This window comes from Phyllobates terribilis, unplaced genomic scaffold (assembly GCF_046119375.1).
Source record: "Phyllobates terribilis strain yellow unplaced genomic scaffold, ASM4611937v1 Scaffold_3__8_contigs__length_932513732, whole genome shotgun sequence".
Classification (NCBI taxonomy): Eukaryota; Metazoa; Chordata; class Amphibia; order Anura; family Dendrobatidae; genus Phyllobates; species Phyllobates terribilis.
The window spans coordinates 325,171,270-325,189,824 of NW_027362763.1; the positions used below are offsets into that span (position 1 = coordinate 325,171,270).

The 18,555-nt window shown below is 42.9% G+C and overlaps 1 protein-coding gene across 5 annotated transcripts in view; it reads right to left on the bottom strand.

The window, feature by feature from the left end:
* Window positions 1–18,555, bottom strand: part of LOC141259325 (probable cation-transporting ATPase 13A5) — a 1,017,982-nt gene that overhangs the window by 136,500 nt on the left and 862,927 nt on the right. For 4 of the 5 annotated variants that reach the window (XM_073675091.1, XM_073675090.1, XM_073675088.1 and 1 more), the window contains 3 exons: window positions 14,707–14,779; window positions 14,402–14,576; window positions 11,632–11,801 (listed from right to left, as the gene is read on the bottom strand). In XM_073675091.1, the coding sequence (XP_073531192.1) occupies window positions 11,632–11,801; window positions 14,402–14,576; window positions 14,707–14,779 (418 nt within the window). The remainder of the gene's footprint in view (window positions 1–11,631; window positions 11,802–14,401; window positions 14,577–14,706; window positions 14,780–18,555) is intronic. The other variant, XM_073675089.1, reaches the window with a different exon arrangement.

Here is an 18,555-nt window from a genome sequence, read left to right on the forward strand (position 1 = left end):
ATCTGCATCTAGATCTGAAAAAATATTTGGCCTTCTAGCACTGTGTGGGACTTGTTCTATTAGTCCATCTATACTGACCTCCATCAGGTTGCAAATTAAAAATATTTTTTATCTGCATTTAGCTCTGAAAAAATATTTGGGCTTCTAGCAGTGTGTCTGACTTATTCTATTAGGCCATCTATACTGACCTCCATCAGGTTGCAAATTGAATATCATTTTTTTCTGCATCTAGCTCTGAAAAAATATTTGGGCTTCTAGCAGTGTGTGGGACTTGGTCTATTAGTCCATCTATACTGACCTCCATCAGGTTGAAAATTAAAAATAATTTTTATCTGCATCTAGATCTGAAAAAATATTTGGCCTTCTAGCAGTGTGTGGGACTTGTTCTATTAGTCCATCTATACTGACCTCCATCAGGTTGCAAATTGAATATCATTTTTTTCTGCATCTAGCTCTGAAAAAATATTTGGCCTTCTAGCAGTGTGTGGGACTTGTTCTATTAGTCCATCTATACTGACCTCCATCAGGTTGTAAATTAAAAATAATTTTTTGTCCGCATCTAGCTCTGAAAAAATATTTGCCCTTCTAGCAGTGTGTGGGACTTGTTCTATTAGTCCATCTATACTGACCTCCATCAGGTTGCAAATTGAATATAATTTTTTTCTGCATCTTACCCAGACGATAGTTTTGGCCTAATACCACAGTTTGTCCACTCAGCTCTGCTCGGTTCCCATCCATTGTTTTTTTGTGCAAACAACTCCAGAGTTGTGAATTAGTTAACCACCAAAATGAGTGGAAAAAGGCCTGCTGCTGGTGGAAAGGGGAATAGGTGTGTTGGGAAGGGGAAAAAAGGTTGTGTCCGTGGGGTAGGTGTTAAAGCAACAGTAACATCTGCAGAAGAAAGACCATCTTCCAGCCAAACTAAAATGTCTACTTCTTTTAGCGGACAATGTGATAAGATCCCTTTCTTACGGCCACGCCAATCGCTACAAATTCCAGATGAGGCACAAAGACAGCATGTGCTTCAACGGATATCAAGTGCTACTTTATGTGGGCTCTCCTCCACATCAACTTCAACATCACAAATACTCCAGTCCTCAAAGGTGTCACCCCAATCGCACTTGCTTCCTCACAGCTCCCAAATCTCCAGCTGCCCATCTGATTATGAGGTAGAACAGATGGTTGAGTCTGCAGAGCTGCTTACTCATACTATAGCCTGGGAATCAGAGGTCGGCTCCAGCGCTTCTGTGAGTCCAGACGAGGAAATGATCTGCACTGATGCCCAGAATCTTTATGAGTCAGATCCAGGACAAGACGCAGAAGGTTCTGACCATAATGTAGACCCTCATTCCCAAACTGTAACTCCAGTTGGTGGAGACAATGAGGAAGACGATGATGAGACTCAAATACCTGATTGGAGCGACAACTTTAGTTTTTTCTCAGGGCAGGAACAGGTTGGCTCTGAGGACGACGGGTGTGATAACACACAGGGTGATGATGATGAGGTTGGAGATCCCACTTACGGTCAACCCACAGTCAGCCAAGAGATGAGGTCAGCAGAGGAGGTGGAGGAGGATGCTAGTGACGATGAGGTCAGGTTGTGCCTTCATGGACAGAGACGTAGTACTGGAAGCACGTCAACAACTGCATCCTCAAACACAACTCTGCCTCTGACCACAAGTCGTGGTGGCTCTTCAGGTCGCATGGGTGCTAAGCCTTGCATAGCCTGGGCATTTTTTCAGATCGATAAAGATGACCCAATTCATGTTATCTGTAACATTTGTCAACAAAAGCTAAGTAGAGGCCAAAAAATACATAGTTTGAGTACTTCATGCATGAACCGGCACATGGACATGAAGCATAAGTTGCATTGGGAAGCTCACTGTGCTACAATGCGGCCGAGCCGGCCGGGCCAACCGCCGTCTGCCCCATCTTGTGCATCTGCGGCCTCTTCATCCTCTGTGACTGGGGGGACAGCAGTCACAAATGTTTTGGGACGCAGACCTGCCACCTCTTTACCCGCAACAGCCAGCGTGATTGGCAGGTCATCATTTTCTTTGGAGGTGGTAACACCAGCTGGTGTTGAGCGCTGTCCGACATCGATAGCACCACCTTTGGATCAAGGCAACCTAACATGTCCGCCTGCATCTTCCTCACAGACCGGCAGTTTGCCGGGGACACCCTTATCAACCCCGTCTAAGCACAACAGCCAGCCCTCGGTCCCTCAGATGTGGACAAGTAAAAGACCGTTTCCTACTAGCCATGAGAAAGCTAAGAGGTTGAATTTCACCATCTGCAAGCTCTTGGCTACAGAAATGCTGCCTTTCCGCCTGGTGGACACAGAGGATTTTCGAGACCTTATGTCCGTCGCAGTGCCCCAGTACCAGATGCCCAGTCGGCACTACTTCTCAAAGAAAGGTGTGACGGCGCTCCACCAGCATGTCGCACACAACATCACCGCTTCTTTGAGAAACTCTGTGTGTGACAGGGTGCATTTCACCACAGACACTTGGACGAGTAGGCATGGACAGGGGCGTTACATGTCGCTGACTGGGCACTGGGTAACTATGGTGACAGAAGGACAAGGGGCTGCAGTCCAAGTCTTGCCGTCCCCCGAGTTGTGCGTCAATCCTCTTTATGTCAAAGTTCCTCCACTGCTTCTGCCTCCTCAACCTCCTCTCGGTCCTCCACCTGCACCCAAAGCCTGTCTGGTCATGCCACAATCTTTCTAACTGCGCAGAAGGGATCCTGCACATCTCCTTGCTATGCTGGCAGTAGGGCTCAACGTCATCAGGCGGTTTTTACTTTGAAATGTCTGGGAAATGTGAGTCACACAGCTGAGGAATTGTGGTCAGCTCTGGAGAACCAATTTCCTGAATGGTTGTCTCCACTAGACCTGAAACCAGGGAAGGCCGTGTGCGACAATGCTGCAAACCTGGGTGCGGCCCTTCGCCGGGGCAATGTCACACACGTGCCTTGTATGGCTCACGTGTTGAACCTGGTTGTCCAGCAATTTTTAGCCCACTATCCCGGACTAGATGGCCTTCTGCAGAGGGCACGGTCGCTGTGTGCTCACTTCCACCGTTCGCATCCCGCAGCTCAGCGACTTACATCTCTCCAGTAGTCGTTGGGCCTGCCTCTTCACCGACTAAGATGCGATGTGCCTACCAGGTGGAATTCAACTCTGCACATGTTGCAGTGACTGTGGCAGCACCGACAAGCCCTGGTGCAATACGTTCTGACATATAGCCTGGGCCAACGAGATCCAGAGGTGGGGCAAATCACGCTGGAGGAGTGGTCTCAGATCAGGGACCTATGCACCCTTCTACACAGTTTTGAAATGGCGACGAAGATGTTTAGTGCTGACGATGCCATTATCATCATGACTATTCCGGTGATTTACATGCTGGAGCACATGTTAAACAGAATTCGGAGTCAGGTGGTGGCACAAGAGGACGTGGAGGAAGTAGAGGAGGAGGAGTTGTATGCGGAAGGGCTAACATCTGCAAGGTCCAGACGGTCGGCAGCACCAAGGCGGCAGGCATGTGAGGGTGGGGGAGATGGTTTTACCAGGGCGCATGGTAGCAGCCAAACTAGTGAGGAAGGTGCAGTAGCCCAGGAAGTAGTGGAGGACGAACTGATGGAAGACTCATCAGATGAGGGAGACCTTGATCACATTTCTGTTGTGCGAGGTTGGGGGGAGAGGACAGAGGAAGGAAGCATGATTGTTACCTCGCCACCAACACAACAGGGACTTGGTGCTCCTGGATGCGCAAGACACATGAGTGCCTTCTTGCTGCACTACCTACAACATGACCCTCGAATTGTGAGAATTAGAAATAATCCTGACTACTGGGTTGCCACACTGGAAAACACGGAGAACACAAGAGTAGTTAGCAAAAAAGGCAGAATCTTTATTAGTAATACAAAATCACAATTGTAAAAGGTCAATAGAAAAATAGCATGGCAAGGGGATACGGAAAACACAGTGCCAAAGACTGGGCCACCCCTGGCAACACAATTGCTGAGCAATCCGAAATATAAAGATACAGGGTAATCTGCAGGCATAAGGGTCACTCCATATGTATATAACCTCAAATAGAAACAATAAGTGGATAACACAGTTAACCCATTTAGAGGATAAAAATCAATGAGGCAAATATACACACTCCGGATAAATATGGAAGTCGCTCCATGGTGACAGTTTCTATCAATATCCAGAATAGGGGTAAGTTAAATAGTGACCCTATGCCACATAGTACTAGAAAAAATACCCGAACCTGGGTAAAAACACTTACCCAGTAAGACAGTGTCCAGGAGGTAAAACACTCGTACAGATAGCCCAATGACAGGGTGTCCAAAAAAGGACGGAGAGCTCGTAAGGTGCCAGGGGAGCCAGAGAGTGTGCTGCAAATGGAGACGCGCCCCCAATTGTAAAAGGTCAATAGAAAAATAGCATGGCAAGGGGATACGGAAAACACAGTGCCAAAGACTGGGCCACCCCTGGCAACACAATTGCTGAGCAATCCGAAATATAAAGATACAGGGTAATCTGCAGGCATAAGGGTCACTCCATATGTATATAACCTCAAATAGAAACAATAAGTGGATAACACAGTTAACCCATTTAGAGGATAAAAATCAATGAGGCAAATATACACACTCCGGATAAATATGGAAGTCGCTCCATGGTGACAGTTTATATCAATATCCAGAATAGGGGTAAGTTAAATAGTGACCCTATGCCACATAGTACTAGAAAAAATACCCGAACCTGGGTAAAAACACTTACCCAGTAAGACAGTGTCCAGGAGGTAAAACACTCGTACAGATAGCCCAATGACAGGGTGTCCAAAAAGGACGGAGAGCTCGTAAGGTGCCAGGGGAGCCAGAAAGTGTGCTGCAAATGGAGACGCGCCCCGACGCGCGTTTCGCACTTCTTTATCAAGAGGCGCCTCTTGATAAAGTGCGAAACGCGCGTCGGGGCGCGTCTCCATTTGCAGCACACTCTCTGGCTCCCCTGGCACCTTACGAGCTCTCCGTCCTTTTTGGACACCCTGTCATTGGGCTATCTGTACGAGTGTTTTACCTCCTGGACACTGTCTTACTGGGTAAGTGTTTTTACCCAGGTTCGGGTATTTTTTCTTGTACTATGTGGCATAGGGTCACTATTTAACTTACCCCTATTCTGGATATTGATAGAAACTGTCACCATGGAGCGACTTCCATATTTATCCGGAGTGTGTATATTTGCCTCATTGATTTTTATCCTCTAAATGGGTTAACTGTGTTATCCACTTATTGTTTCTATTTGAGGTTATATACATATGGAGTGACCCTTATGCCTGCAGATTACCCTGTATCTTTATATTTCGGATTGCTCAGCAATTGTGTTGCCAGGGGTGGCCCAGTCTTTGGCACTGTGTTTTCCGTATCCCCTTGCCATGCTATTTTTCTATTGACCTTTTACAATTGTGATTTTGTATTACTAATAAAGATTCTGCCTTTTTTGCTAACTACTCTTGTGTTCTCCGTGTTTTCCCATGTGATATGAGTAGGCAATCAGAACCTGGTACTGGATTACCTCTCTGGATACCAGGTTTAATATTTTAGTATGATATTGGCCAGTTTTTTGTCTCATATGGGTTGCCACACTGTTAGATCCCCGGTACAAAAGTAAATTTGCAGAAATTATTCCTGCCATAGAAAGGGATGCATGCATCCAGGAGTATCAGCAGAGACTGTTGTAGAATCTTACATGTGCTTTTCCACAAAACACCAGTGGTGCACGTAGTGAATCTCACAGTTCCGACTTGCCAACCGTGGGACCGTTGAGTGTTCAGCACTCAACCCGTAACAGAAACACAGTATCTGCTGGTAACATCAATTTTGCGGAATCATTTCACCACTTTTTTAGCCCATCCTTTGCAAGGCCACAGGAGACAAGAAGTCTGACACATAGTCAACGCCTAGAGACGATGGTACAGGAGTATCTCCAAGTAAACATTGAAGCCATGACTGTGTCACTGGACCCTTGCTCTTTTTGGACTTCCAATCTGGATAAATGGCCGGAGCTCGCCACTTACGCCTTGGAGATCTTGTCATGCCCCGCAGCCAGCGTTCTGTCTGAACGTGTGTTCAGCGCTGCTGGTGGTGTGCTGACAGATAAGCGCACACGGCTCTCCACTGATAATGTAGACAGACTCACGTTCATAAAGATAAACAAATCATGGATCCGAAACGACTTTTCTACCCCTGTGTCATCCTGGGGAGAGTAAAAGCTTGATGACTGGTTAAAATCACCTCACCAACCGTTTTAAGCTTTCAAATTACTAATCATGTTTATCTGTATCTTGGCTGGAAAATAATTTGGGCTTTGTAGCAGTGTGCAGTACTGATTCTATTAGGCCATCTATACTAAGCTCCACCAGCTTTCAAATTAATAATAATTTTTAGCTGCATCTAGCCTGGAAAATAATTTTGGGGCTCCGAGATGCGCAAGACACATAAGTGCCTTCCTGCTGCACTACCTGCAACATGACCCTCAGATTGTCAGAATTCGAAGTAATCCTGACTACTGGGTTGCCACACTCTTCGATCCCCCTCACTCTTCGATCAACCTTTTCATTTTAATAAAGACCAAAAAAATGGTCATTTTTGAAATTATAAGCATTAGCAGGTTACATTTGCACATAGGGCCCCTTGTTCGAAAGGAGCTTCTGAACTCTCTCATCCATTGAATTTGTCAGGTTTTGGATGGTTTCTGCTTCAATTGTTTTGCATGAGGACAGAATACCCTCCCAGAGCTGTTGCTTAGATGTGAACTGCCTCCCGCCATCATAGACACTCCTTTTGATGATGCTCCAGAGGTTCTGAATGGGGTAGAGGTCAGGGTAGCATGGGGGTCACACCATAAGTTTGTCCCCTTTTATGCCCATATCAGCCAGAGATGCAGATGTGTTATGTGCAGCATGAGACGGTGCATTATCATGCATGAAAATTATGTTGCTGTGGAATACACAGTTCTTCCTCTTGAACCATGGCAGGAAATGCTGTTTGAGAAACTCCACATACATTATGGAGTTCACCTTTACCCCTTCAGGGATCCTAAAGGGGCCGACAATCTCTCTCCCCATGATTCCAGCCCAAAACATTACTGCACCTCCTCCTTGTTGGCGCTGTAGCCGTGTTTGCGTGGGGTGTCCATCAACTAGCTATCCTCCACTCCATCCATCTGGACCATCGAGCGTTGCACGGCACTCATCCGTGAACAAAACAGTTTTGAAGTCAGTCTTCATGTATTGTTTGGCCCACTGGAGCCGTTTCTGCTTGTGTGCAGTGGATAGAGGAGGTCGACAGGATGGTGTACGCACAGCTGCAAACCTCTGAAGGACCCTGCATCTTGTTGTTCGGGGGACGTTGGAGGCACCAGCAGCTTCAAAAACTTGTCTGCTGCTATGACAAGGCTTTTTTGCCGCTGCTCTTTTAACCTAACTTAATTGCCTGTAGGAAAGAGTCCTCAATTTGCCCTTATCAGCACGCACACATTTGTACTGTGAATCAGCTACATACTTCTTGATTGCCAAGACACTTCATCCTGATCATCGCACAATGTTGATTGTAGTCATGCCTTGACCTAAACACTCCACAGTTTGTTGCTTCTCAGCAGCCGACACATCCTTTTTCTTTCCCATTTTGGCAGAAAATGTAGGCTGCTTAATAATGTGGGACAGCCTTCTTAAGTAGTCTTGCCTTTCATTGGACACACCTGCCAAACTAATTAGCACAGGTGTCTGCAATTGCTTACAGTGATATAAAGAGCCCTGACACACATCACCATCAATGAGTTTAACTGGCAAACAAAAAAATTCTTACCTTATCACTCCTAAACACTTTTTGCATAATAATTTGGAACACAGTGTACATGTGCTTTTCCACAAAACACCAGTGGTTACATAGTTACATAGTTAATAAAGCCGTATAAAGACTTGCGTCCATCAAGTTCGACCTGTAAGTTCTGTAATTGCTAAAGTTGATCCAGAGGAGGGCAAAAACCCCAAATGATTTGGCCAATTTTCACCTGAGGAAAAATTCCCTCCCGACTCTGAAACCAGCAGTCAGAATAGATCCCTGTATCAACTTACTATTTTATTCTATTTTTATGTATATGCTGAAACCTGCCTGGTATCTAGGAATGCATCCAGTCCCCGCTTGAACTGGTTTAGTGAATCCGACATTACCGTCTCCTCACTCAGTGAATTCCATATTCTCACTGCTCTTACCGTAAAGAACCCCTTCTAATGCTGGTGCTGGAACCTTTTCTCTTCCAGTCTTAGTGAATGCCCTCTTGTTACCGTAATATCCCTCCTTTTGAACAAATCCCTGGCAAGGTCTCTATATTGTCCCCTAACATATTTGTATAGATTTATTATATCCCCCCTCAACCTTCTCTTTTCCAGGGTGAATAGTTCTAGTTTTGCCAACCTCCCTGGGTATTGCAGTCCCTCCATTCCCCTTATTAATTTTGTTGCCCTCCTTTGTACCTTTTCAAGCTCGTTTATATCCTTTCTATATATAGGGGCCCATAACTGAGCACAGTATTCCAAGTGTGGTCTGACCAGAGCTTTGTACAGTGGAAGAACAATGTTCTCATCCTTTGCAGCTATACCTCTTCTGATACATCCCATTACCCTGTTTGCCCTTACAGCAGCGGCCTGACTTTGGGCACTCCAATTTAGTTTGCTATCAATTAAGATGCCCAAGTCCTTATCCATCTCTGAATGCCCCAATGATTTCCCATTCAGTGAGTACTGGTGACTTCCATTTTTCCTTCCCATATGTATTCACGTAGTGAATCTTACAGTTCTAACTTGCCAACCATGGTCTGTATGGAGTTGTTCAATAAAGGGCCCAAAATTAAGATAACATAGACGGGAGAGGTCTCTATGAATACGAATTCCTAAGTATTTGATAACCTGTGAGGGCCAGGCAAAGGGAAAGTTGGACTGGATGGAATCCTGTATGGATTTGGGAAGGGAGACATCGAGGGCCTCAGACTTCGCTGCATTGATTTTAAAATTTGACCATGTAACAAAGTGATCTATTTCAGCCATAACAGCAGGGATGGATATATATGATTGAGTGATATATACTAGGACATCATCAGCAAATAGAGAGCACTTGTACTCGGTGCCTCCCACCTCAATCCACCTAATATTGGGGTTATGGCGAATTGATGAGAGCAGGTGCTCCATCACTAGGATGTATAAGAGAGGGGACAGAGGACATCCCTGCCATGTCCCATAGGTGATTATGAAAGGTGATGAAAATGTTCTGATGCGCCCCCTGGGCCTTGAGACACCCGGAGCCGGACCCTTTTTGGTGGATGCTGGTGGTTGCAGTCTCCGTGGTGGCGACCCGGTTCCGTGGCTCAGGGCGGTCAAACCAGTGGCGGAACTATTTATGTGGTTTTGATGTTTAAATGTCCGACTACGCCACCCGTGGATTGCGGTCAGAGTGAACCATCGCTGCAGGGCAGACCGCTGAGGCTGGTGTTGTGGGTGCAGCAGAGCGTAGCATAACTCCCCACGGGAGGAGTATAGCCTCAGGGCAGTGTATTCGGAGGATGGGGGTGATGGTGCAGTGCAGCAGCAGTAACGACACGGAGTCAGTGATGCAGTCCAGGGCCTTTACTCACAGTTCTTATTATCCATACCACTTCTGCAGGTAACGGGTGCCCACGTCGTACTGTGCTCACCAGGTGAGGGGCTCAGACAACTCCCAGATAACTTTGGAGCGCTTCAGAGGACCCCCTTTGTGTGTCCTTTGTCTGGCCTTTCATACCAACCCTTCTGTCCGGCTGCCTTGGGCCTCCTCTTGGTAAACTTGGCGCCAGTTTCCCTGACCCTATGTGGTGCCTTCCTAGCGGGTGTAGTTCGTTGAACTGTTCGTCGAACACCTTCGAACACCATTAAAACCAATGGCAGGCAAACAAAAATACATAGAAACACATAGAAAACACATAGAAAACACTTCCAAGGTGTCCAAAAGATGAAAAACTGCTCAGAAGACACAACTAACACATGGAAAAGTGACAAGTACATATAGTCATGCGAAAAGAAAAGAGGTGGAGGAGTAAAAGGAGGGGGAGACACAGATATAGGCAGACGCGGTAGACAAGGCCGAGCAGAGCGAAACCGCAGATGCTGTAGACAAGGCCGAGCAGAGCGAAACCGCAGACGTGGTAGACAAGGTCGAGTCGAGCGAAACCGCAGACGCGGTAGACAAGGCCGAGCAGAGCGAAACCGCAGACGCGGTAGACAAAGCCGAGCAGAGCGAAACCGCAGATACGGTAGACAAGGCCGAGCAGAGCGAAACCGCAGACGCGATGGACAATGCTGAGCAGAGCAAAACCACAAGTGCGGTGGACAAGGCTGAGCGGGCAGGAACCGCCGAAGCGGTAAGTAAGACAGGACAGAGATAAATCACCAAAGCGGTAAACAAAGACAAAGCAAAGGGGACAGGGCTCTGTTCACACGGAACAGACTGGAAAAGAAAGGCAGAACCAGATAAACACAAGATACTTGCAAAGAAGTAGCGAAAGGACTCCAACTCACAAACGGAAGTACAATGACAACGAGTAGAAGTTAGGTGCAGGTTCAGACTCTACAGAAAAAGGGAGCAAACGGACATAAAGACAAAACAGGTAAGAAGCTAGGAGACAGTTCAGACAAGAACAGTTACTGCAACAAAATGCAGGAACGAGCCAAGGTAAAGCCAAGTGCTGGTTCAGACATTGCAGAAAAAGGGAGCAAACGGACATAAAGACAAAACAGGTAAGAAGCTAGGAGACAGTTCAGACAGGAACTGTACTGCAACAAATACAGGAGCGAGTCTGGGTATGCAGCCCCCAAAGGGCGGGATGAACAGGCTAGGAGCGTGTTCAGACAGGCCTGGAAATACAGCCTCCAGGAAGGCAGACAGACAGCTGGCTAGAGTGCACAGACAGGACACAATTCAGACACGGGAACTGATACCGTAAGGCAAGAAACATAGACAGGACCTGGCACATCAGTGACAAGAAGCCAACTGACAGAACAAGATGCTCAGGCATGGATTCCAAGGAGGAGCTGGTTTAAATACCAGGTGACAGACAGCAATAGGCTGAGGACGCATTAGGGGTGTGTCTGCAACAGCTACAAGAAACATGAAGTTCAGCGGGCGTCGCCCTAAGCAGCCAGAGCAGAGCAAAGGAGACAGTATGGAAAGAAGCCAGAGTGGCAGTCTGGACTGGAAATCAAGTGCGCGCTCTTGCACAGTGGGAGATGGACCACTATGCAAGGACAGCGCCAGGTATGTTACACTCATGCTTGAAACAAAGTTGTTTGCTCACAATTTTGTAAAAGTGGCAACAATTTTGTCCAACCCATTTTAGGGATTTTGTGTGAAATTATGTCCAATTTGCCATTTTTTTATGTTGTTCAAATACACACAAAGGAAATAAATGTATATAACAAAACATGTATAATTGCAATAATTTTCTGGGAGAAATACTTCATTTTATGGAACAATTTCATGACTGTATATCCAATGCAGTATAGACTTATATATTTGTTATATATTTCAACTTACAGTTAGTATATAAAGGTTGCCGGAATGGCATTCCTTTGGCTAATACAATTTCTTCAGTAATTAGATTAAAACCAGTTATAGGAAACATTGTTGTTGTGAAGAAGTTCTGTGAGAATCCTTGTTCTCTCACTGTATCATTCACTGTGTTAGTGTTTAATGGAAGACATGCACTGTGGATGAGAATAGCAGCTATTATGATAGTGCTGTGTTGTTACATGACTTTGTTAATCTTATCCAAAGCTGTTTCCTGCATTACAATATTAACGGGTGGCTCACTACTTGGACAACCCCTTCTCATTCCTGATGTTTGATCAATTTAAAATAAAAAAAATATATACTTACCTCTGGTGACATTACGACACTGTTGGCACATTCCTGGGGCTCACTTGCTTGAGGTTGTCGCGTCACGTGAGCCCTGCGGCCAATGAATGCTTGCGTCACTGTCCCAACCTTCAGATAAATCAAACATCAAGAAGAAGTCAGAAAGCAACCACAGCCCTGGCTTACTGTTGATATTCAATACTTCTGATATCAGTGACAGTGATGACAGCACTGACTGGGTGCAGGGCTTACATGACGTACCAACCTAATGTGAGCCCCGGGAACGTGAGTATCGGCACAATTGGAACAGTACCAGCACCGACACCAGAGGTGAGTATATGTGATTTTACATGAGGTATGAGAAGGGGTTGTCCAAGTAGTTGACAACCCCTTTAATATATACCAGCTGCTGAAACCCAGAATAGGAATTAATATGCATAAAAATCTACATTATTTATTGAACATAACAACAATTTCCAGTTGACAAATTAGATGTGCACAAAGCAACATTTTTAAGGCTTTTATAATATATACCTGAAGACAGCAAAAGATGGATGGCAGTCCTTTTCATTATAGTCTATGGTAGATAGTTACATAAATAGCCAATCCGACAGAACTAGGTTATTATCATGACTGACAGCTTTTAACATCATGAAGCTCGGCTACATCTCCGATGCAATAGGAAAAGCGGCTGCACAGAATCAGCAAACAGGGAACCAGAGACCTATCATGTATGTACATCCTTATGCCAAAGAAGTGTGAAACTAGAAAAACCTTTAAAAATGTATTTTATTTTTATTTTTTTAAGTAATTGAGAAGCATTCTTTTCAACAGTAAGCGAAGGCTCTAATTACATCCCATGCTCACGTGACCAATAACATGAACACCATATGTTGGTCTCATAAAATAGGATCTGGTTTTAATTGCCATGTTAATGTGACTGGTGGAGTAGGAGGCACATGCACAGATTACAGCCATCAGAGAAGAAAGATGGAGAGAGAATGTTTTACTCAGAATATCTACTGAACTCTTAACAGGCAGATCTACAAGGAGGTACATGTGCTTCTCACAAAATAATAATATCATAAAAAAGTTAATTTATTTCAGTTCTTCAATACAAACAGTGAAACTCATATATTATATAGAGTCATTACAAACAGAGTGATCTATTTCAAGTGTTTGTTTATGTTAATGTTGATGATTACGGCTTTCAGCCAATAAAAACACAAAAGTCTTTATCTCAGTAAATTAGAATACTTTATAACAACAGCTTGAAAAATGTTTTTAAAATACGAAATGTTGGCTTACTGAAATGTATGTTCAGTAAATGCACTCAATACGTGGTCGGGGCTCCTTCTTCATCACTGTTTGTAATGACTCTATATAATAGATGAGTTTCACTTTTTGTTTTGAAGAACTGAAATAAATTAACTTTTTGATGATATTCTAATTTTGTGAGAAGCACCTGTATATCAGAGTAAGAAGATCTTGAAAATAAATGAACAATGCAGAAATAAGGTAATCTAAAAACACATATACTATTTAGAAAAATTATTTTAATGACAAAAGTGTACATGCCCCTTTTAATTGTCTCAAATTTCTTTGTAATATGTAAAGATAATCTGCAAATTATTTAACACTGTCTGCACTAGGATGGGAATTAACCTTCTAAGAAGGAGTCCATATTTGTGGAGCAGGCTCAGGAGCTGAGCTCACTCCACACATAGTTGATGCCCGATATATTACATAGCTGACATCAATCTTTAACAGCCATGGCTGGAGCTGAGTTCCAACTGAGGCAGTTAACCATGTAACCGTCACTGTCAATCTCTGACAGCAGCATTTAAATTTGAGCATAAAGGTGTTCGCGCACACTGTGTCCCATTGGCCCCCAGCAACATGATCACGGGGTAATAGATGGTTTACTATAACAAACTGGGGTCTTTTGAAGATGCTCATAATTGTAATCCCGGTATTCATGAGCCCCAAGCCTGAGCTTCATAAGACAAAAAAATTTCCACTATAAATTACATCACTGTGGTATTGTAGTATATACTGTAGTTTAAGTGATGATGATGAAAGTCCCTGCACTTCACCTTCCTAAGAAAATGTAATAATAAGAAATCAAAGCTTCGTATGTGCACAAAATTGGCATACCTGAAAACCTTAACTCACTGTGGAAAAAACAAGCCCTCAAAAGTCCATGCTTGCGAAAAATAAATAAGTTATTGCACTTGGAAGAAGGTGAGTAAAAACCAACAGCGCAAAAATGAAAAATATCCTTGTTCTAAAAAGTTAATACTAAAATGATATAACAATCATGACTTTTGTATATGCAGTACCACTCCATTACATACATAAAGCAACTTGTACAAATATGAACTGAACTAATCATTGTACAGTACATGGCTGACCAAGTGTCTATTCTGACTCCAGTGAACAAATTTACCTGAAGACATCAATTTCATTGTACCATGGCTGCTGCTGAACCAAAAAGAAAGCTGTGGATTGGACAACAAAAGTAAATATAAAGTGCATGAAAATGGAGAGCAATAAAGTTGGAGAGAGAAGCTGTCCCGAGGGTCTGTAAGGAGCCAACTTTGGGGCTGAATAGTTGAAACTCACTAGAAAAAGAAAGAGACATAAGTTTTTGCAAACTCATAAAAAACTGACATAAATATGCTAATAATATGTGTCCAAAAATAGCAGTGACATCTGTGAGAACAATTAGATAAATTTTAAAAATATACTGACTAGTCAAAGAAACTGCGATGTTGATAGCCACATCTTGCATGAGATAATGATAATTTCCGAGAAATGTACCTTTCTGAAAAAAAAAAACATACATTAATCCCGATCATTTTGCTATTTTGATTACGTTTCAGGTTTCCTTTGTATTTATTATTAACCCCAGAATCCATATTTTATATGCAATGTCAAAGTAACCTCACTATAGAAATGAATGGCAAACCGGTAGTACCAACAGCCCATGTAAAAACACAGCACACTAACACACTTTTCATGTTTTTTAAACGTAATTACAAAATATTACTTTTGTAATTAACCAAATACTTATTTTCCACCAAAATTTGAATTTCTTTCCAAATCAGACAATGTGATTTTCAGGATTTGTTTTCTCATTTTGTCTCTCATAGTTGAGGTCTACCTATGATGTCAATTACAGGCCTCTCTCATCTTTTTAAGTGGGACAACTTGCACAATCGGTGGCTGACTAAATACTTTTTTCCCCACTGTATATAAAATAAAAAAAAGTCCAAAAATTATACTTTTTTACTCATTTGTGATCAGGCAGACCACTCTGTGCAGAATCCTGTCCATATTAGATGGTGTCGCTTTCTGAGGTAGCATCATTATGCTGTGAATGTCATGTGTGAAATGAGTGTCATATATTCCATAACGCCTCTGCTTCATCCCTAATAATGCAATTGCGAGAATCAATGGGGAAAAATTGTGACCTGCGCTATGAGAAAGAAATGTTAGGTAGGTACAATTCTGAAAAGCTAGCACTTGTGCTAGCTAGTGCTGTATTAATGTGGCATGCACAGATTTAAAATTTGACTAGTAAAACAGTTGTGCAAAAAAATTTGTTTGTGAAATGCACTTCGTAAGGTGGACAGTCGCAGTTAAATGTATAGATTTTGGTAAATTTTCGTTTGTATAAACAATTATTGCACTTTTCACAAAAAGGATTACACAAGACATGCAAAAACTCAGTACAGTTGCTTGTGTGAGTTGTACAGGCCGAGGTACTTTTGCAACCCTAGACACCATTGAAATGGATTCCTCACGGTGTATGTTTTTAACCCTTGCAAATGTTACCTCTATGTCGTCATACTATCAGATGACACATAAACCCTTGATGTAACACATATATAAAGAAAGCTTCATAAATTTATTGTGACGGGTTGATAACACACATGGTGTTGTTAATCATCCAGAAACTAGAGGGGTTAACAGGGTGCAGCTAGGGGGGAGTGGCCAGGCTTGCCTCAGAAAGACTGAGTAGTGTCAGTTCTGAGCTGGAGAGCAAGCTTAAATGATGCAGACCTCTTCACTAAGCTGATGAGGGCTTTGGGACTCTTTCACTGCAACTGCTGGTTGATTGAAAGTGGTATCTATAGGAGAAAGTAGTGGAGAAAGGAGTTAACTGTTGTTTAGCAGAAGCAAGGATTGAACACCACATCTGAGGACTGGACTCATCCTTCCATTATAACCCCTCCTCGTACCTCACTGCACTAGAAGGTAAAGCCTGTGACACTGCGGACCGAGGACTGCTGGTGGAGGTATTACTGTTGTGGGAGCATAGAAGTGTGCTGCTAAAGAGACTTGCTAAAGAGACTTGATCTGTGCTGTAATGTGCCTTTAAGAAGAAACTGTTTGTTACTGGAGCCTGTAGCTCAAGAGACTTAAACTGCACTGGCCATGCAGCTTCATTAAATGCTACTGTTCCACTGTTCACAAGGACTCTTGTCAAATGTGTCTGGTCAGCAAGTGAATCCATCTACGTGTCTGTGCCTGAGGGTCAATACCCCTGTATGACTGAGAGAGCTGCAGTCTATGGTAGCCCTGATTAACGGTTCCCCCAGGATTCCAAAGAATTCATGAGACATGTCTCGCCCCTATCTAAACTTAGGCGGTGTGTGTGTAACATTAAACTTCATTTTATTGATGAACTTGATAAAACCATTTCCGGTGACTACCTCTTGAAACTCATCAAGAGAATGCCAAGAGTGTACAAAGCAGTCATCAAAGCAAAAGGTGGCTACTTTGAAGAACCTAGAATATAAGACATATTTTCAGTTTTTTCACACTTTTTTGTTAAGTATATAATTCCACATGTGTTAATTCATAGTTTTGATGCCTTCAGTGTGAATGTACAATTTTCATACTCAAGAAAATACAGAAAAATCTTTAAATGAGAAGGTGTGTCCAAACTTTTGGTCTGTACTGTATGTACTTGGTAGCAGGTACAAGACTTGTTAATTTAATCTACTGATTTTGGATGCTTATTATTTACAAGTTACAGCACATATCTTAAAAGAAGCATTTCAGTTATACAGCATAGCATGAGCCATTTCAGCTATCTTTCCTCTGCCCAAAGCACTATTTTTGCAGTACACATGCCCTGTCTGGCAAGTCTAGTATTTCTTTACTAACACTTCCAGGTCTAGCCTACATGCTGCCTCAGCCCCAAAACTTCTCCTATGCTGACTAAGCGTCCCCACTAGTGATGAGTGAGCACTAAAATGCTTGGGTACTCGTTGTTTGAGTTGAGAAAATTGGAATGCTTGCGTGTTCGGTCCGAGTAATGAGCCCAATGTAAGTCTATGGGAAACTTGAGCATTTTTCAGATTGCTTCCCCCGGCAGTCTGCAGAGCGCCTAAAAATTGCCCAAATCGATGGGAACAGTGCTCAAATGACATGGGAACAGCAAGGGGAAGACCCATGGAAGCATTTCTGACCCCCAGGTCACTGCTGTCAACAATGTTGTCAGAGGTATTACGCCACTTTAACGGTCTCACAATAAAACATGGAAAAAACGAAACCAAAATGAATTTTTCCGGGAAATATGTTAAACAACATCCTTCCCAATGTAATGACTTGTATATAAGGCAAAATAAATAACCAAAAACAAAAATGCTCCATAAACCTTGGAGTATATTCAAACGTAGCGTTTTTGCACTTTTGCTTTCAACCAAGACAAATGCATTCACCGGGAAATGTCATTTTAACATTTTACAAACTTATCTGGCCATATGGTGTGTGACACATCAGACACATGCATACATACAGTGTGCATTTTAGGACATGATCAGATATCAAAATCAAACATCACAATGATGTCAGTTTGAGGCTAAATAGCCTGATCCTGACAAGTGATTTTGATAAGTGACTTTTACAACTTTTTATAATAATAATAATAAAAAAGTCACTGTTCGCTGATGGGACTTAAACCCATAATTGTGTGTCCAGAAACCACCGCACTAACCACTGAGATATTAACTCAGTTGAAGAAACCTTGGAGTTCTATTTGGTTATATGATTTTCAGTGCAAGCCTGATTGAAGCTCATTGGGACATATGCACAGACTGCAAGCAAGCCAAATTCAAATGATGCTTGATTTTGATGTGTGAGTCTGATGTGTGACTTTCTTCAAACATCAGAATCAGAATCACAATGACTTTTAGTCACACTGAGTATTTTCATGATTGATCTCATAGGACAAAAACAGCTGCCAGGTACTATCACTTGACTGGATACCTTAGTGGTAAGGCATCAGCCTCTGAAGCTACAGTATCACAGTTCAAATCCTAATAGAAATATTATTATTTTTTTTTTAATTATGCCTGTTTAGCACACAAACTACAGGGTGTTTTACTTTTAATATCTGACATTTTGATTGTCATCCTGACGTGTTAAGAATTTCATACACACTGTCTATTTGCATGGTAAATTACATAGCCAAAGTAAATTGGGCGCCACTAATTTACTACATATCTATTTCCAAGTGACTGTACATTTGCATAATTTCTTAAAGGGGTCTAATGATAAAATTTCTTTATTGTCAATTTTTCTTTCCAT